A 20,205-nucleotide genomic window follows, 5' to 3' on the forward strand; every position below is an offset into this window, starting at 1 on the left:
GTATATTTTTGGGGGTTTGTTTTTCTTTTTTTTAGTATAATATTTTTTGTATTAAACTTTTCATCATTGTATAATATCCATATCTATCTCTTAATATTTTATTTTAATTAGAGAAAGATACAGAGAGAAAAATACAAAGAGAGAGAGAGTTACCAGAGGACTGCTCAGCTCTGGCTTATGGTGGTGTTGGGGATTGAACTTGGGACCTCTGAGCCTTAGGCATGAGTCTTTTGGATAACCATTGTGTCATCTTCCTAGTGCCCATGCCTATGATACCACTTTTAGATATAAATATATCTTTTTGCTGTTTCCTTAAAACATTTTAATGTGACACCTGGACCTAACATATATGTGACTTCTCTGTTGAGCAGCCTCTCTTAGTTAATTTTTTCATTCTTTTTTTTTTTTAAGAGAGAGATACAGGGAAAGGAGAAACATTACAACACTGTTCCACCAAACATGGACCTCTCTCAGTGCCATAATGCTCCCATGTGGTGCCAGGGCTCAAGCCTAGGGCCTTGTGCATAATAAGGCATGCACTCTACCTGCACGAGCTATCTCCGGAAGGTACTATAAAGCTCCTTAGGGACTCCTTAGGGGGGATCAGGCCGATGATCAGAGCTTCCTTAGCACCTTGCACAGATCACTGTTGGGGTCCAGCTCTCACTGTGGGCTCTGCAGCCTGAGTCTGTCCAGGGGAGTGACTAGAGTGGGGGGCCAGGGGCAGACAGGCAGAGAGCAATCTGGAAGCTGTGGGTTCTGATCACAGTTCTATTGAGCCATAGTCCCAATGGCAGCCACAGCCAGAGAATAGGAAAGAGGGTGCTTCTGAGGGTCTCTAGGTGCCACTTCTTTTTTTTTTCTTAGACTTTAAAATTTTTGTTTATTTACTTATTTGATAGAGACAGAAAGAAATCGAGAGGGAAGGAGTAGATAGAGTGGAAGAGAGATGAAGAGAGAGACACTTGCAGCCCTGATCACCACCTGTGAAGTTTCCCCTCTGCAGGTGGGGCCTGGGGGCTTGAACCTGGGTCCTTGAGCATTGTAACATATAACTCTACCAGATGCACCACCATCCAGCCACTTCTAAGAGACTACCTTGCTCTGTCAGATTTCTCTTTAAGGTTCTCATCCTGGGAGAGAGCTACCAGTGGGTGGGGGAGCTGTGTCTGGGAACTGTGAATAAGCTTTCCCCAGAAGCACAAGCTTCTGCCAGGATAGGATGGCTTGATGGATGGGCAAGGAGGCCCAGTGTTGGCCCCATTCAGTGTGGAACATCTGCCTCCAGTAACTCAGACACCAGGTGTAAAGAGGAGACTTACTTACCAGGGGGCCCAGGTAGACCTTGCTCAGCTCACAACAAACTCTATGAACAGGACCCTCCCTGAAGGCTTGTACTCAGGGCACATGGGCTCAAAATGCAGTCACTGCCTGGAACAAGGGCTGTACTTATTACCTCAGGTGCTGTCTGGTGGCCTCAGGCAGCCCCAGCAGCAGGGGGATGGGTGTTTCACCTGATAGCACTTGTGCTTGGTTGTTTCCTAGTAGTGTGGCATCTGCTGTCACCTGTGCCTGTCTGGTCCCTAGCACTCAGCCCTAGAGCCCTGTCCCCAGCATGTCACCACTCTCCAAAGGAGAGCCCCACTTCCACACCTGGTTCTATGTATTCCCAAATGCCAGATTCCCACTGTGGGCAGGAGCCCTTCAGTCTCCTAAGGCTCTGGGTGTAGCCTTCTGGTCCTGAGTCATGGCTGGTGGCTCACCAGGGGAAACAATGTCACTGCTTTCCCTTCCTTCTCCAGCACTGCTGGTTCCTCCTCTGTGGAGACACTGCTCCTGCTGATGTCTCATCTTTGTTTCATTTTAAACTTCAAGGGAATATTCCATTCTTATTTATTTATTTGCTTATTTATTTATTGGATAGAGACAGAGAGAAATCGATAGGGGAGGGGGAAATTCAGAGGGAAAGAGAAAGAGAGACACTTGCAGCACTGTTTTACCACTAATGAAACTTTCCCCTGCAGGTGGGAAGGAACCAGAAACCTTGAACCCAGGTCCTTGTACATTATAATATGTACCTGTACATTATAATATGTACCAGGTGCATAACTGCCCATCCCACCATTTACTTTTAAATCAGGAGTTGGAATGTTATTAATCTATGACTTTGTTGAAAAAGAGAGGTGACTGGCACTTTCTCCCATCCTGCTGGGTCCTCCTCTCAATAGCTCCAAGAACATACATTTGCTTTGTAGTAACCTGGCATCAATCACATTGAACAACTTTCATCATTATTTAAATGCCATATGGGGGTTGAACCCAGGACTTGTGCAGGTGCCATAAAGGTAAGGCGCCCTCCCCAGCCCAGTTCTTATTCTCAAGTTTTAGAAAGAAAGGAAATGGAAGAAGAGAGGCAAAAGCATTACCTAATTTTTTAATTTTAATTTAATTTTTTTTATCAGAGAACTGTTTAGTTCTGGCTTATGGAAGTGCTGGAGACTGAACCTGAGACCTCAGAGCCTCAAGCATGAAAGTTTTTTTCAAGATGACATCTTGCCTGGGAAGAGGCTGTCACAACCTAGAGTGAGCTTGCTTTGCATCCAGCTCTGTTTCTCGTTCAGGCCCATGGGGAGCAAGAGCAGTGGTAGCACACAGGACTTGCACAGGAGAAGGGGAGACCTCCAGTTCAATTTCCAGTGCCACTAACAGCTAACACAGAGCTGATCTCTGGTTAGAAACTACAACTAGCAAAATTGACAATAACAAGAAGAATAACTGTGTTATCTGCTAAAAGACAAAATGAAAACCATTAGGCTGCTTAAAAAAGTGATCCTGTGCCTGGGACCAGTGAGATAGCGCAACCAGGAGGCACCTGCTTCCCATGTGCACAACCCAGGTTTGAGCCCGGGACACATGACATGGAAATATTAACACATTGGAGAAACTTTAGTACTGTTCACAATCCCTCTCTCTCTCTCTCTCTCTCTCTCCCCCTCCCTCTCTCATTGGCCTGGAGTTATAAATCACTGGTGATAACTTTAAACATAAAAAAGGGGAGGGGGAAAAAGAAAAAAGAAAAAAAATCCAAGCAATGGTCCTAATCAAGTGATTTGTAAGTTTATGTACTAGGCACTGTGGGACTGTGGGTGACCCAAGATAAGTCAGCTCAGAAGAGGGCCTTAGAGTCAGCTGCTTCTGCCTTGATCACTTACAGCTGCGAGACATGCTTCACCTACAGTGGGAAGAGTGTTAGCACTGACTGAGGGGGACACCGTGTCAGGACAAAGGTCTTAAGGTAGTTCAGCTGTCTTTCTTGGTCCTCCTACCTACATGCTCTCTCAGTATCTAAGAAAGAAAAAGAGAGAGAGAGAGAGAGAGAGAAGGAAAGGGAAGGGCTGGAAAATTGTTCAGATTTTCTTAGGCCTCCTACCCAGCCCCTCTTCAGTATGTAGACACTCTAGTGTAGGGCTCTCTGCCCTCAGAGCCCAGGTGTCTTGTCTCCGGGGTCCCTCCCACCCCACTTCCCCCAGGTCATTTGAGAAAAATCATAGGATGAAGAAGGACCGTTCACTTTTGCTTGCTTCAGCCAGTTTATTAGTTGTTGAAGTGATTCTCCAGTCATTCTGCATTAATGTTTCTGATAATCTGAACATCGTCATTGTTGAGCATTTAAAATTTCCCACTAAAGTCTGCCCAAAAGCAAGCTGCTCGCTCACACCTGAAGTCTTGTGTCTGCCCAGCCCCTGACCTATGGGGCCAGTTCTCTCAGGGGACAGCTCTCCCTCTGTCTGGTCCCAGGTCACCAGGCTGTGCCCTCAGGCCCTGAATGAGGTTCTTTCAATTCTCACCCTCAGAAAAGTCCAAGAGTGGTGCTGCTGTGAGGCTGATTTGCCCCAAATTCCTCTCTCACTTTGACTATATTCCAGGTGGAAGCCATCCTGAGAGTGGAAGGGCAATGTGGTGGGATCAAGAGTGGGGCATTGATGCTGACCAGACAGCTCACTAGGTAGGGTGCCTGTATTGCCATGCATGTGCCCCAGGTGCTCTGCCCCCCTACTATATGGGAGGAGTTGCTATGGCAACAGAGGATGCTTTAGTACCATGGTGTCTCTCCCTCCCTCTGTCTCTTGCTCTCTCTTTCTAGAAAAAATGACCTGGAGTCATGAAATGGCACATGTGTGAGGTCCCAGTTAAAAACAAAAACAAAAATTCGGGACTTGGGTGGCACTTTGATAGACTGATCAGTCCCAGGCTGATCTCTGCCCCAGCCACTCCATGGTCATGTCAGTCTTGAGTCTTGAGGAAAGAGTTACCCAGGCCTCTCACTACCCTAGTTGGACAGCTCTTGTGTCCTCACCTCTTCGTCTGTCTTCTCCTTTAGTGTCACACTGTCCTTCTGATTCCAAAAGCCCCACCCCCCCACCAGCCTCCTCAGCTGTTCACGGACATCAGTCTGGAAGCCAGAGGAGGAGAAGTAGTAGACGAGAGGGTCGACGCAGGTGTTGAGGGTGCTGAGGAGCATCGCGTAGCTTCTCCAGCCCACGCTCCTGCCCTGGACGTAGCCCACAACATGGGACATGGCTAGTGGCCCAAAGCAGATGAGAAAGTTGAGCAGTGTGGCAGCCACCAACCCTGCCACCCTCCTCTGCCTGTGGCGGCTGACACCCTGGTTGAGCAGACACAGCAGACGGCTGTAGCAGTAGCTGGTGATGAGCAGGGGCACCCCAAAAAGGACCACTGCCATCTCGAGCCGGACGGGCAGGAGAATGGCCAGCTGGTCCTTCCGGAACTCTAGGTAGCAGGTGCCGTTTCTGCCTTGGCTGCGGGAGGAATCCCCGGAATATTCCATGAAGTAGACCAAGCTGCAGTGTGCCCCGGCCAGGATCCAGCAGGCCACACAGACCAGCCCCGCCTGCCCCGGCCTGGGCCGCGTCTTGTACCACAGCGGGTAAGCCACGCTCAGAAATCGCTCGATGCTCACGGCCGCAAGTGACAGGGAGGTGAGGTAGACAGTGGTGAAGAAGAGGAAGCCAGAGAGGGGGCAGAAAGCAAAGGGCAGGGGCCAGCGCATGCTGTTGGCCGCCTCCACCATGCGGAAGGGCAGGAAGAGCAGCATCAGCAGGTCGGAGAGGGTGAGGTTGAGCAGGAGCACGTCCACAGCCACCGGGCGGCGCTGCAGTCTGCCCACGAAGGTCACCAGGGCCAGCAGGTTGAGGGGCAGCCCCACCAGGAAGGCCAAGAGGTACACCAAGAAGGAGAGCCAGTGATTCCCAGAGGCAGGAGGCTGGTCCAGGCTCGTGTCCATGGTGATGACCGCTGGCTATAGGAGAGACAGAGAGATGTCACTGTGAGTGGAGATCTCCCACCAGCACATCTCAGCTCTTATCAGGAGACATCACCACCACCCTCAGGACTCCACTGTGCCACTGGATGCTACCCCAGAGAGGTCAGCCTCTACCTTCCAGTGGTGTGAACTCTATTTAAAAAAAATTAACAAATTATCCTTATTTATTTGGTAGAAACAGCCAGAAATCCCAAGGAAAGGGGGTGATAGAGAGGGAAAGAGACAGAGAGATGCCTGCAACACTGCTTCACCACTTGCGAAGCTTTCCCCTGCAGGTGGGGACCAGGGGCTCAAACCTCGGTCCTTATGCATTGTAACATGTGCACTCAACCGGGTGAGCCACCACCGGCCCTCTGGTGCAAACTCTCACTCACCCTCTCAGCCCGCACTAACCTTCTTGTCTGGCAACCCAGCGCACTGTCTCTCGGCACTCTGCAGGCTCCTCCAGGGGCAGCACTACCAGCTCTTTATCTAGCAAAGCCTATAAGGTCCCGATAGTGCCTGTGACATCATTGAATGTTGAGCAATAGTGCAGAAGCTGCCCTGAGCCCTGGTTGGTCCCAGTACTGCACCCTTATGCAAAATGAGGAAGAGTTCCCCAAGTGCACGCCTGCTCTAGCATGCAAAACGGGGGAGTGATTCCACGAATGCATGAGCTGCAGATAGAGGCTGGGTGGGGCCCATACAAGCAGACCTCCTTCTCACACTCTGGCCCTCAGCTAGATTGCATCAGCTCCCCCAGATCCAGCTCAGGTCTGCCTTGCCTTAAGGGCAAGAAACCAGCCATAGTCCAGGACTGCCTCAGCCCCAAACCTGCCCCCCACCCCAGGTCACTTGCTGACTCTGTGCTCCTCAACAAGTTACTTAAGTCTTTGCGTATTTCTGCTTTCTGGGCTGTGACATAGGGATGGTCCCAGCACCCAGCTCTTTGACCTGATGGACAAAGCAAAGCATGGCTGAAGTCAAATGAAACAAACACTGAGACTGGGAATGTCACCAGCCTTCCTTCTAGGACCACTGTTGCTAGTTATTCTATAGGATGTGAAGGTAAACTAGTCTGACCTTCAAATGACTTTGGACACCAGCAGAACCAAATTCACCCAACTCTGGACCAAAAAAAAAAGAAAAAAAAAATTTCAAACATCTGGGCTGGGGAGGTAGCATAATAGTTCTGCAAAAGACTTTCATACCTGAGGCTTTGAGGTCCCAGCACCGCCACAAGTCAGAGCTGAGCAGTGCTCTGTGCTCTATCTTTGTATCTTCCTCTCTCATTAAAACAAAACAAATAAAACATATAAAAAAACAGACTTCAAAAACCTAATGACTTAGTCCAAATCCAGACATCCATAAGTAGGAAGAGCCAACTACTTTCTTCTTCTTCTAGCGTTTGCCCTTCTTCCGTAGCCAGTCAACAGCGTCAGGTTGAGCCTGATGTAAAGTTTTGAGACCTCCTTTGAATCTGGAGAGGTGGCAGTCGTTGACTATGTGGGTCATAGTCTGTCTGTAGCTGCAGGGGCAGTTCGGGTCGTCTCTGGCTCCCCAGCGATGGAACATAGCGGCGCATAGCCAACTACTTTATATGGTCTAACTCCAAATCCCCTGCTCAGTTTGTGCCACTTCACTTTTTCCAAAAGTGCCATATTTTCCTTTTCCCTAGACATATATATATTCCCTTTTGCTGCTCTTGTTTTTTTATTGTAGTTATTACTGTTGTTGTTATTGATGTCATCATTGTTAGGACAGAGAGAAATGGAGAGAGGAGGGGAAGACAGAGAGGGGGAGAGAAAGACAGACACCTACAGACCAGCTTCACTGCTTGTGAAGCGACTCCCCTGCAGGTGGGGTGCTGGGGGCTTGAACCAGGATCCTTACACCAGTCCTTGCGCTTTGTGCCATGTGCATTTAACCTGCTGCGCTACTGCCAGACTCCCAACTTTTTTTTTTAAGAAGAAGAATCAAAGCAAAAGCAACCCCAGGATCAGGGAGGCAGATGTGAGCCTTGCCTTCTCTCTCCTGGCCAACAGCCTTCTCAATAAAATGTTTTCAGGCCAGCGAAACAGCTCACTTGGCTAGTGCGCTACTTTGCCATGTACTTGACCCAGGTTCAAGCTCAGCTTCTACCACATTGAAAGAAGCTTCAGTACTGTGGTCTTTTTCACTCTATTCCCACTTCTGCCTCTATCTAAAATAGTGATAGTAATAAATAATAATAATAATAATAATTGATAAATAAGATTTTTTTTCAACTTCCTAAGTCTGGTGCCATAGTTTTAGCTTCTCCACCAGCCAAGCAGCACAATTTTTCTCTGCAAGCTGTGATGTGTCTAATGTCTTGAACACTGTGATGAGCACATGCCATGTATGCTGAAGTACGCCAGTCATGCTGTGGGACGATGGGGAGGATGCTGACAGCAGCAACCTGTTAGTGGACATGTGACACATGGCAGACTGTGCCTCCTGAGGGCTGCACCACTGTGTCATGAAACCCTCGTACCTCATAGCGGGGAAGTGACCTGACCCAGGAGGTACAGCTTGTCAAGACTCCCCGCTCCCCCAGCCAGCCTCAGTCCAGCTCTAGAGATGGTTTGTATTTGTTGAATGTTGATGAGGCCCAATGAGTCATTGCACATGGAGTGGAAGGTATTAGGCCCCAAGGTCAGAGGGTGCCCAGTGTCGGCAAGGCTGCGGTGATTTGGGACGCCTTGTGCACTGCTCCGGAGAACAGGAAATGGTGCAGCCACTTTGGGGAGCTGTTGGGCAGTTTCTTTAAAACAAGGTTAACCTGGACCAGGCAACGGTGCACCCAGTTCAACGCACAAAGTAACATGTACAAGGACCCAGGTTCAAGACCCCGGTCCTCACCTGTGGTGGGGGACACTTCATGAGTAGTGAATCAGTGCTGCAGGTGTTTCTCTTTCTCCCTCTCTATTTCTCCATCCCCTCTCAATTTCTCTCTGTCCTATCAAATAAATTTTTTTAAAAAAAGAAAAGGAAAAAATGGCTGCCAGGAGCCATATGTTCATCACGCAGGCATCGAGCCCCAGCAATAACCCAAGTGGCAAGATAGATAGACACATACATACATACATACATACATACATACATACATACATACATACATACACAGAAGATAATCCATGGAGCCCAACTCCATGAGAAGTCTTTACTGCAGAGCAAAGAAAACATGTCCACACAAAGGACTGCTACAATAGCGTTAGTTACAGTAGTCAGTCTGAGAAGGAGTAAGCCAAGAGGTACACCCTTGCAATGAAATACTAGCCGGCCAATAACAGGAATAGATAGCCATGATTCCTGTGCACAGATGAATCCCATAAGCATGTCAAGTGAAAGAAGACAAGTAGGGAAACATTATGTGCTAGGTGTTTCTAGCTCTCTGAAATGTTCACAAAGGCAAATTTATAGGGACAAAGAGTAGGTTTGTATTTGCTTGCTTTTGGGTTTTTGATTTGTTTTGTTTTTTGTTTTAGACGGAGACAGCTAGGAAAAGAGAGAGAGAGAGAGACTGATTCTTCTTTCAATGCAGTGGGAGGACTGCTTGAACCTGAGTCTCACACATGACAAAGCAGTGCGCTATCCAGATGAGCAGGTGAGCTGTTTCTCCAGTCCTCTAAAGAGTAGATTATTGTCTGGGGTTAGGAAATGGAAACAGAACAGGAGAATCTTCTAAAAAGCTTGTGTTAATTTCAAGCCTCTGATCATTGAATTATGTGCTTAAAATACGTGTATCGCTTATATTTTTTTTAATTTTTTTTTATTTAAGAAAGGATTAATTAACAAAACCATAGGGTAGGAGGGGTACAACGCTTATATTTTTGTTGTCACTGGGGCTTCATTGTTCTGGGCTGAAATTTTTTCCTTTATATTTGATACAACAAAAAGAAATTGAGATGGGAGGGAGAGAGAGGAAGTGAGAGAAAGACAGCTTCAGACCTGCTTCACCACTTCTGAAGCTTCCCCCTGCAGTTAGGGAGCAAGGGTTCAAACCCAGATCCTTGCACATGGTAATGTATGTGCTTAACCAGGTGTGCCACCTCCTGGCCATTGGACTGATGTTTTCTTCTGAAAAGTTTTTTTTTTCCAGATAGAAAGAAACCAAGACACACACAGAAAGAGACAGATACACAGATACCACAGAACTGAAACTTTGACCATGCAACGGGGGCCCACGTGTGACAGCAGGTGAGCTATTTTGCCAGCACTGGGTGAACTTTATGATGTGTAAATTTTGTCTCAAATAAGTCAGTAAAGTTTAGAGGTGCACAAAATCTTCCCCCATGAGCCTGGGGCTTGGGGAATGAGTGGTGGGAGAGCCGTGGCAGATCGATGATGCTGAGGCAGAAGTGGTGGGGAGGCAGGGGCCTGTCAGTGCTTGGCTGTGACTTACAAGCACTGGGAGAGGACTTGGGACTCCAGATGCAGGGGATGAATCATGTTTGGGGGTGCCCCCAAAGGAACTGAAAGCTCCCTGTAGTGGAGGAGTCAATGGAAGAAATGACCCAACACCAAGGGGTGCTCGGTGCAATGAGAGAGAGCAACCCTGCAGCTGGGACAGGCCATGCAGCTTTCCCTGATAGTCCCAGTGTCATTGCTGTGCAGGGGGCAAACTCCAGTTTCCTTGGAGCCTGGGGTCAGTGACTGAACTTCTCTGGTCTGTCTGTATACTTACAAAAGACAGACCTAATGAAAATTTTCACAAAGTCAGGGTTAAACCTCCATTAGAAGAAAACTATATGGGAAGGAAGGGAGGGAGGGAGGAAAGAAGGAAGGAAGGAAGGAAGGAAGGAAGGAAGGAAGTAAAAGAAAGGAATAAAAGTACAATCAACAATATTAATACATTTTCCCATAATTGGGAGCTACTCTTGTCCCCAATCCAGCTTTCTCTCCCTTTTTCCAGCCATGACATCATCTCCCCAGACAATAACTTGGATCCACCTGTATATCAGATGTCAGGCTTAGGCAAAAACTAATAAAGTCATGGGCCTTTTGGAATACACCTAAAATAGACCTACTAGCTATTTCCAAAATGGAGACCCCAAATCTTCACCAGCAATATTCCAGCCTTTAGGTTCATGATCAAACAACAATTTGTATAGCTTTATATGTTAACTCTTTTTCAGCCACCAGGTTCCAGATGCTACCATGATGTCAACTGGACTTTCCTGGACAGATGATCCCACCAATGTGCCCTGGAGTTCCACTTCCTCAGAGCCCTTCCCCACTAGGGAAAGAGAGAGGCAGGCTGGGAGTATGGGTCGACCTGTCAATGGCCATGTTCAGCGGGGAAGCAATTACAGAAGCCAGACCTTCCACCTTCTGCATCCCACAATGACCCTGGGTCCATACTCCCACAGTGTTAACAGAATAGGAAAGCTATCAGGGCAGGGGGTGGGATATGGATTCTGGTGGTAGGAATTGTACCCCTCTTATCCTATGGTCTTGTCAGTGTTTCCATTTTATAAATAAATAATTTTTTTAAAAAAAAGGAAGGAAGAAAACTATCTGGGGCCAGATGATAGCTCATGTTGAGTGCACATGTCACCATGCTCAAGGATCAAGGTTCCTGGCCAGGCAACCATTCAGATTTTTTTAAAAAAAGTCATAGATTAACAATTAATAGATAGATAGATAGATAGATAGATAGATAGATAGATAGATACATAGAGGGAGAGAGAGAGTAATGGGGGGCTGGTGGTAGTGCACCTTATTAAGCGCACATGGTACAAAGTACAAGGACCTGTGCAAGGAAGGATTCCAGTTTGAGTACCCGGCTCCCCACCTGCAGGGGTCACTTCACAAGTGGTGAAGCAGGTATGCAGGTGTCTGCCTTTCTCTCCCCCTCTATTTTCCCCTCCTCTTTCAGTTTCTCTTGGTCCTATCCAACAATAACAACAAAATGGAAAAAATGGTCACAGGAACAGTGGATTCATAGTGCGGCCACTGAGCCCCAGCCATATTCCTGGAGGCAAAAGATAAGAAAGAAAAAGAAAAGAAAGAATGGTGGAGTCATGCAGGCACTGAGTCCCAGTGATAACCCTAGTGGCAAAACAAACAAACAACAAAAACCCTGTTGTTGAAGGAGCATGACGGGCATTCATTCACTCCTCAAATATTTACTGAGAGCCTGCTCTGTGCAGACTGTCTCCTAGGTGCTAGAGATCTATCAGGAAATGAAACACCTGCCCTTGCAGACAGAGAGATACTGCAGGAACCATTCACTCCAGTCTATTGCTCTGCCACCACTTGTCCTGCTCCTGTTTGTTTAAAGCATCTTTGCCTTGAGAGGCATAGGAACTGGCCTCCTACAGCAGAGCCTCAGTGGAGCAGATGTTGGTGTCCTTCACAGCCACTGTGTCCACTTCAAGAGGCACTGTCTCCCTCTCCCAAATGGATCACAAGGTCCAGGGTTCCATAGCCATAACATTGGCACCATAACATTTTCCAAATATCTGACTCTCAGGGCCCTGCTTTGAAGGATCTCATTCTATATTCTTCCCATCCTTGTTGTTGCGGCTCAGACAATTTTGTTTTTTCATTGCAGGGATTTCACTGCTTCTAGTTGGTTTTCTTTCTTCATATAAAACCCAAGACAGAGAGATAGAGGGTCAGAAGGAAAGACATTAATTACTGAAGCCTCCACCCCACCGCTCCCCACTGTGGTAAAAGCTGAGCTTGAACACGCGTGGTGAAGCAGACTCCTTCCCAAGTAAGTTATCCTGCTGGTTCCAGGTCTTCTTTTGCTTTTTAAAATTAAATTTAATTTTTTATTTATCACTGAGGCTCTGTGCCCACCACTCCCAGTGGTTATTTTTTTCTCATTTTTTTCTTTGTATTTTATTTGATAGTACAGAGAGAAATTGAGGAGAGGAGGGGAAACAGAAAGGGAGAAAGAAAGATAGACACTTACAGACCTATTTCACCATTCATGAAGCGTCCCCCCGTAGGTCAGGAGAGGGGGCTTGAACCAAGGAACTTAACACATGGTAATATGTGTACTCAACAAGGTGCACCAATGCCCAGTCCCCTGCCCCAGGTTTTCTTTTCTTTTTAAGATGTATTTCTTCATTTTGTTTTTCATTAGAAAGAATCAGAGCATCACTTCAGCATATTCATTGCTGGAAACAGAATTTAGGATCTGATGGGCCAGAAAGTGGGGCACCAGCCCTGCCATATGTGTGACCCAGGCTTGAGCCCCAGGCCATGTGGGAAGTGCTGTGACAACGGAGGCAATGCTGGTGCTAGAGTGTCACTCCTCCATCTCTGTGAATGAAAAAGTGGCCTGGAGCAGTGAAACTGTGAACACACACACACACACACACACACACACAGGACTTCATCATATGCAAGGCCTGTGCTCTACATACTGAGCCACCTCCCCAGCTATGTAGGCAAATTTCTTTTCTCTTCCTTCCTTCCTTCTTCTCTCTCTCCTCCTCCTCCTCCTCTTTCTCCTCTTCTTCTTCCTCCTCCTTTTCCCCCCAGAACATTGCTTAGCTCAGGTTTAGGACAGTACTGGGGATTGAACCTTGAACCTGGGACCTCCAGTGCCTCAGGCATGAAAATCTGTTTGCCCAGGCCTATGGGCAGATTTCTTAACTGAATAAAATGAAGATGCTACAGAACAGTGGTGGCCAGGGCAGCGCCTTTGTATAAACTACCCACCCTGGAGGTGCATAGCTCTGCACTAGGGTCTTCAGAGGCATCTTGGTCCAAACCAGAGAGAGCTCTTTCTTCTCCAGGGTGGAGGTTCCCTCACTCCAGACACACATGACAAAGCACAGGCTACAATTTCCCTCCCTTCACTGGCCCCCTCTGCTGGCCACACTGGTGCAGTGAACAGCAGTGCTGTGGCTAGATAAAAGGCTCATGTGTGTGAAGTGATACTTGTAAAGCACTTGACGTGGTAACTGTCACGTATCAGACTAGCTAGATTTGTTTGTGGCTTTCTTTTTCCTGTCTCTCTCTTTTTTTTTCCCCTACCAGGGTTATCACTGGGAATCAGTGCCTGAATCCACCACAGCAGTTTGGGTTTTGGGTTTTTTGGTTTTTGTTTTCCTTTTTGATAAGACAGAGAGAAATTGAGAGTGAGTGGAAATTAGAGAGAGAGAGAGAGACTTGCAGTACTGTTTCACCTCTCGTAGGGATGGGGAGCTTGAACCCAGATCCTTGCAAGAACCCAGATCCTTGTGCCTGCTACCTCATGGGCTCAACCAGATGCACCACTGCCTGGTCCCTGTGGTTATTTTACTTTTGCTAGTAAATTCCACTTTGCAGAGGCATGGGTGCCTCCCAATTAATTCCCAGTTCACAGTTTCAATGCTGCCCCTTTTGGGTTCTGTGTGCTATAGCAGTGTCATCAGAAATGGCCTCACTTGTAATCACCCAGAAATCACAATGTTCTTTTTTCTCTGAGTGCTTTGGAGGAGCATCCCCCAGAATGTGTCTGTCCAGGCTGGGGGTATAGAGAGATCTGTCAACACCCATGTCCAGCGGAGAAGCAATTACAGAAGCCAAGCTTCTGTGCCCCATAAAGAGATCTTTGGCCCATAATCCCAGAGAGATAAAGAACAGGGAAGCTTCCAGTGGAGGGGATGGGATATGGCACTCTGGTGGTGGGAATTGTGTGAACTGTGCCTCTCTTATCCCACAATCTTGTCTATCAGTATCAAATCACTATCAAAAAAAGAGAGAGAAACTGAAAAACAAGAAAACAAAGCAAAAAAAATTGTGTCTGTGGTGGCAGTGTCCCTTAGGGGAGAGAGGAGAATCATTTCCTCTAGGCTAGAGGCAGGCTCCTATCCTCCTTCCCCACCATTGGGAAGACTCTATCCCTAGCACCGGGTGGCTGGCAGGTGAAGGGAGAGGGACAGGGTGGAGCTAGCAGAGGGAAGCTCACCTTTCTTCTGCTTCAGAGCTTCTGACTCCCAAGGGCTTCATTCTTCTCCTGGGGGGTGAGGGGGAATGAGGTCTTCCACCAGGATCTGTTCTTCCACACTGCTCCAGGAATGCCCCAGCAGTTCAGCCCCCTCTAGGGTCCTAGAGAAGCAGCCAACTTCTCTTGCTCTGCACCCCTTCCTCCCTACTTCTGAGATGTCCCCCCTTTCGTTTTCGCCACACAGGACGTCCCCCGGGCTGTCCCCTGTCCCAAATAGCCGGTCACAAGTGGATTGAGCACCACGCTCCAGGCCCCAGTAATGAGCCCCAGCTTCCTCCAGGAGGCACCCAGGGTGGGGTGCAGGAAACTGACCACATTGGAGGCATTGTAGGGCCCCAGGCAGAGCAGCAGCGTCAGCACAGCCCCTCCGGCCACCCAGGCCGCCCGCAGCTTCCTCCGGTGGCTCAGGCCTGAGCCGGCCAGTGCCCGTAGGCAGCCCACGTAGCAGAAGGTGGTGATGCACAGGGGCAGGAAGAAGAGCAGCAGGGAGAGGCTGAGGCGGGCAGGGCCGGCGGAGGCTGGGTCCCAGGCCTCTAGGCAGACAGCAGAGCCATTGGCCGGCAGGTTGATGATGCCCAGGGAGAAGGTGGTGTTGTCTATCCAGCTTCTCGGAGCCTCCAGTCCAAACACCAGCCCCAGGTGGCTGAGGACCAGGGCCCAGATGGCTGCGCACACACCCCAGGAGTAGCAGGGCCTGCGCAAGGCCTGGTAGCCCAGCGGGAAGGCGGCGCCCAGGTAGCGGCCTGCACTCAGGGCCGCCAGGAAGCTGCCGCCTGCATAGAGCGGGGCAAAATGCAGCAGCCCAAAGACTGGACAGAGTGGGGTGGGCAGGGGCCAGGCTCCCCCGGCCAGCGCCTCAGCTGCCTTCACAGGCAGTGAGAGCGCCAGCAGGAGGTCAGAGCAACCTAGCTGCAGAGCATAGACCAGGCTGGGCGTGAGGCGCAGGCGGGCGTGGGCAGCAGCCCCCCTCAGAGCCAGTGCATTGAGAGGGAAGCCCAGCACAAAGGCCGCCAGGTAGAGGGCAAAGGAGATCTGCCCTGGCAGGTCCATGGGGTCGCCGCACTGGGCTTCCTGCTCTGGGCCTGGGGTCCAGCTGCTGGGCACAGAGACCACCGAACACCGCTGCCCTCTTCTATAAGGAGGCTTCCAGCGACTGTGGGGAGAGAGGGAGAGAGATTTCAGGAGAGAGTGTTGGAGATGGGGATTGTCTGTGCTCTTCCCAGAAATGGAAAGTCAAAGGGCTGGGGAGATAGCTCACCCACTGGGGCACCTGCCTTGCCACGGTGCCACCCAGGTTCGAGCCACAGCACCATGGGGCTCAGGGGGGTTACGATGGCATTGAGGGAAGATCTGGTGCTAGGATCTGTTTCTCTGTCTCTGTCTCTCTCTTTGCAAAAGTCAGCCTGGAGTGACAGAGAAATAGCTCACTTGGATAGTGAGCTGCTGTTCAGTGTGACTAACCCAGGTTCAAGCCCAGCCCCTCACCACATTGAAGGGAGCTTTGGGGCTGTGGTGTCTCTCTTTCCTCCTTTTTGTGTCTCTGTTTCTCTGATTCTCTGTCTCTTAAAAAATTAAAAAGGAAGTCAGGGGCTGGGTGTTGGTGCACTGGGTTAAGCATATATAATACAAAGCACAAGAATCACATAAAGATCCCGGTTCAAGCCCCTGGCTCTCCACCTGCAAGGAGGGGTCACTTCACAAGTGGTGAAGCAGGTTTATAGGTGTCTCTTTCCCTCTCTATCTTCCTCTCCCCTCTCAATTTCTCTGTGTCCTACCCCCGACAAGATTTAAAAAAAAAAAAAAAAAGACCACAGGAGCAGTGGTTTCATAGTGTAGGCACTGAGCCCTAGCGATAACCCTGGAGGCAAAAAAAGAAAAAAAAAGTCAAACATCCAGATTTCCTCCTCTGCCCCAGTCTCCTGGGAAGATGGGGAGCTCCCCTCAACCCCTCACCACCACAGTATAAAACTCACAGCCTGGAGGTACAGGGCAGAGGGCAGCTTTCAGCTGAGGGGAAGTCATGCAGCCAGTTTGAGGTTTGGGTAAGCCAGAGCTTGTGGGAAAGGCCAGGCCAAGAGGACCCCCAAAGGGAGGCCAAGTCACCAAGAATGATCTCATCTGACTTCAGGGGTTCCCTAAGCTGGGGGGCTGGGGTATAGGAATGGCTGGAGAAAGAAGCCACAGAAAAAGGACTCACCCGTGGGTGCTGCCAGCTGTCTGTGAGGCTGAAAGCCCCCAAGGCTGAGGGAGGGTGCTCAGGGCAGTGAACTGGAAGGGAGAGCAGGGCGGGGTGGCAGGGACATTAGCCTCAGTCCTGGCAGCCTGGCTGAGCAGCTAATGGGGCATCTCAGGCTGGAGCCAAGGCTGGGTTGCAGGGGGTGGGGACCTGGGGAGATGATGGGAGTGCAGGCAGGAGACAAGGCAGTCAGGTGGGTGACGGTGGGCAAGGTAAGGAGGGGTATATGCTGAGCCCACCTTTAACACCACTCAGCACAATAGCCCTGCACATCCACTGTGGGACCTATATCTCTCCTCCCTGTAAAGTGGTGGCCAGGCCCTTCTGAGTGAAAAAGTACTTTGGGCAGGGTGAGGGGTGGTGGTGTGCAAGATAGCTCACCTGGACAGTGCACCTGTTTTGCCCTGTGCCTGACTTAGGTTTGAGCCCATCCCCCATTGCACTGAGGGAAGTTTTGGTGCTGTGGTATTTTTTCTCTTCCCTGTCCCTCTCCCTCTCCCTCTCCCTCTCCCTCTCCCTCTCCCTCTCCCTCTCCCTCTCTCTCTGTCTGAAAAAAGACAGCCCAGAGTGGTGAAACCCCTAAAAAAGATTAAGTGACACTGTTAAGTGTTTTTCCCAGCTACTTGGGAACTTGATCTTTGAGCTCCCTGTTGGGTTACTTTGTTCTGGCAGATCCCCTCCAGGACTTGAGGGTGCCAGCAGCTTACACAGGCAAATAAAAGACTCCTTCCAGGATGGAGCTCCCGCCCTCCCCAAATCTTCACAGGTGGGAACACGTTTTGTGAGGGGCTTCTCGGCCCTCCCTCAATCCCTCCTCCCCGTTTGATGGCAGTGGTTTCTAGCCCTGTCTGTGCTGACAGGAAACATGAAGAAGGGACCAGTGATGGGTGAAGTCTCACCTATGACCCTGGAGTAGCAAACCACTGTATCCATTCCATCTTTCTGTTATTAACTTTTTTTCCCCTTTTTACTAGAGACAGAGAGAAACTGAGAGGGAAGAGGAGATAGAGAGGGAGAGAGAAAGAGATACCTGCATTACGGCTTCACCACTCATGAAGTATCCCCCTTCAGGTGGGGACTGAGGCTAGAATCTGGATCCTTGTGCATGGGAACATGTACACTCAACCAGGTGCAACACCACCTGCCCCCTCCACTTCTCTCCGGATGTGACAGGGGACTCCTCCATAGGGCACCTGTAGGGACACTGGCCGAGCCTCCAGCTGACTTAAGTGTTCTTCCCAGCTTCTGGGGACTTGACCTTTGACCTACGTGTCGGGTTACCTTGTTCTGGAAGATTCCCTCAAGGAGCCTGGAAACTGCCTCTCCCCATCCCCTGCAGTCTCTGGTTCTACCCTCCATGACTCCTACCTCTCTCTTTCACTCTCTCTCTCTGTCCACCCCTCTGACTACACAACCTCTCTTTCCCTCCCTTCCTCCCTCTCTCTTTCTCTCTGTTCTCTTGGTTATCAGGCTGTCACTCAGAATAGACTCTCAGTCTTTCCCTGGGACATGACACCCCCCACCAGACTTCAGATGGAAGCAGCTCAGTTGGTGCTCTCGGCAGAGCAACAAGCCCCTCTAAGAAATCACAGAGTCCCGGGACGTGGCGCAGTGGATAGCAAGCTGGACTTGCAAGCATGAGGTTCAAGTATGATCCCCAGATACACGTGTGCCAGAGTGATGCTCTTATTCTCTCCTCTCTATATATAATGAATTAATAAATCAATGTATATTGATAAAAAGAGATTATTGGATTTGCTTTTCCATCGGAGTCACTAAAGTGATCATTGACAGCCTTCCTCCATGTCCTATAGAAATGGTCTGGCACCCAGTCCTAGGAAACTAGAAGAATTTTGGTCACTAGTTGTTGTTGTTGTTGTTGTTGTGTGTGTGTGTGTGTCTGTATGTGTGTGTGTGTGTGTGTGTGTTTTGCCAGTGATTACATCACTCCTGAAATGACTTAACAAAGAAAAAAAATAGGGGAGTCGGGCTGTCGCGCAGCGGGTTAAGCGCAGGTGGCGCAAAGCACAAGGACCGGCATAAGGATCCCAGTTCGAACCCCGGCTCCCCACCTGCAGGGGAGTCGCTTCACAGGCGGTGAAGCAGGTCTTCAGGTGTCTATCTTTCTCTCCTCCTCTCTGTCTTCCCCTCCTCTCTCCATTTCTCTCTGTCCTATACAACAACAATAATAACTACAACAATACAAAAGGGAATAAATAAAATAAATATTTAAAAAAAAAAGAAAAAAAATAGACACAGAGAGCCACCTTAGTACCATGGTGCTCCCATGTAACTCAGGAGTCTTAAACCAGAGGCCTTCTACATGGTGTGTGCTCTACCGGGTAAGCTGTCTCTCAGCCCCATTTGCTCTTGTCTTCAAAAAAACACCAAGAAACCTATAAACTGAGGGGGGAAACCTCCTATAACAAGGCTGAGTGTGAAGGGAGACAGGGTGTTCCAGAACATTTTCTGCTTCAGCTCTGTCAGTGTGGTACTTGGTCTCTTCCAACATCACCTCCCTTGACGGTCTTTCCAAACTCTGTGCACTTATGGTGTGGTGTCTACTCAGAGAACCCACCACTAGAACACCAGCACCAAACACTCATAGGAAAGCATCAGTGAGTGCAGCCTGCTCTGCCCACTGCTCCCCAAGTGTGTAGAAGGGGTACCCTATGAGCTGTCTGGGCCCAGGGAGGGCCACGGAGTCTGAGGCATCCTGTATCTGGGTGCCCCGGATGGGAGCTGCCCAGCACCTGGCATTCACGCCTCAGTGGGCCTGCTGACAAGCTGAGCCTTTCAGGCAATTGGCCATGAAGTGTTTTTATGCCAGTAGCTGAGCCCAGGATTGGGATGGAAAGGCCCCTGCTGGTTGCCAGGGAGCTGGTGACAGGCCTCATCAGCCTGCAGCTTCTGCCAGGGGACCCTGCCCTGAGGCCCATCAGGCTCCCCAGACTAGAGATCACCCAGATTAGAGCCATGTGGGATTTTTATTGAGCACTCAGGGTTGGTCTTATGCCGGATGTGTTGGCAGATGCTCAGGAAATGGTTGCTGAGGGAACTGAGGGAAGACACTGGATGCCATTTTCAACACAGGGCACTCTCCCACTACCCTGGGCCCCCCTCAATCTACCTTGATCCTCCCCACCTTGTGTGAACAGTTCCTGAAGCCTCCCTGTCCTCAAAGAAAGTTAGTGGCGTTCCCATGGGATGGAAATGGGCACACAGAGGATTGACAGGGTAGCCAGCAAGATAGTGCATTTTTCCCCCACCAAGAGCTTAATGACTGCATGACGAATCCACTGCTCCTGGAGGCCATTTTATTCTTTCCCCACCCCCACCTGCCTTTCTTCTTCTTCTTCTTTTGATAGAACAGAGAGAAATTGAGAGGGCGAAAGTGAGATAGAGAGGGAGAGACACAGAAGCTTCCTCCTGTGAATGAGACAGGGGGCTTGAGCCTGGGTCCTTGTGCAGGGTAATGTGTATGCTCAATCAGGTGTACCATGGCCCAACCCTGATAGTGCATTCCTTTACCAAGAATGTGACCCAGATCCTATCCCAGCCCCCACCACACTGGAAGAAGCTCCAGTGTTCTCATGTGTCTCTTATCTCCCTGTCTCTATGTCTTCCCCTCAGAAAAATACGTCGGCCTGGAGCAATGAAACCCCAGTGACA

General features: G+C 49.4%; 2 protein-coding genes across 3 annotated transcripts; both read right to left on the reverse strand.

Annotated features, from left to right (window-relative positions):
• Positions 1-3,587: 3,587 nt before the first annotated feature.
• Positions 3,588-14,379, reverse strand: LOC103128609 (free fatty acid receptor 3-like). Of its 2 annotated transcripts, none has more exons than XM_060185700.1 (2): positions 14,259-14,379; positions 3,588-5,320 (listed from the first exon to the last, which is right to left on the reverse strand). In XM_060185700.1, the coding sequence occupies exon 2, from the start codon at positions 5,303-5,305 to the stop codon at positions 4,331-4,333; it is 975 nt and encodes a 324-aa protein (XP_060041683.1). In that variant the 5' UTR covers positions 5,306-5,320; positions 14,259-14,379; the 3' UTR covers positions 3,588-4,330. The 2 variants fall into 2 exon arrangements, with proteins under 2 accessions (XP_060041683.1, XP_007539558.2); XM_007539496.2 differs by lacking the exon at positions 14,259-14,379 and adding an exon at positions 5,738-5,862.
• Positions 14,380-14,408: 29 nt separating this feature from the next.
• FFAR1 (free fatty acid receptor 1) lies at positions 14,409-15,430 on the reverse strand. The gene has a single exon (XM_007539495.2). It carries the CDS (start codon positions 15,345-15,347, stop codon positions 14,442-14,444), a length of 906 nt encoding a protein of 301 aa, XP_007539557.1. The 5' UTR covers positions 15,348-15,430; the 3' UTR covers positions 14,409-14,441.
• Between the last annotated feature and the right edge of the window lie 4,775 nt (positions 15,431-20,205).

Source organism: Erinaceus europaeus, chromosome 2 (assembly GCF_950295315.1).
Source record: "Erinaceus europaeus chromosome 2, mEriEur2.1, whole genome shotgun sequence".
Lineage (NCBI taxonomy): Eukaryota > Metazoa > Chordata > Mammalia > Eulipotyphla > Erinaceidae > Erinaceus > Erinaceus europaeus.

Excerpts from the sequence above, each read along its gene's own strand:
- LOC103128609 (XM_060185700.1), bottom strand. The coding sequence starts at position 5,305 with ATGGACACGAGCCTGGACCAGCCTCCTGCCTCTGGGAATCACTGGCTC.
- FFAR1 (XM_007539495.2), bottom strand. The coding sequence starts at position 15,347 with ATGGACCTGCCAGGGCAGATCTCCTTTGCCCTCTACCTGGCGGCCTTT.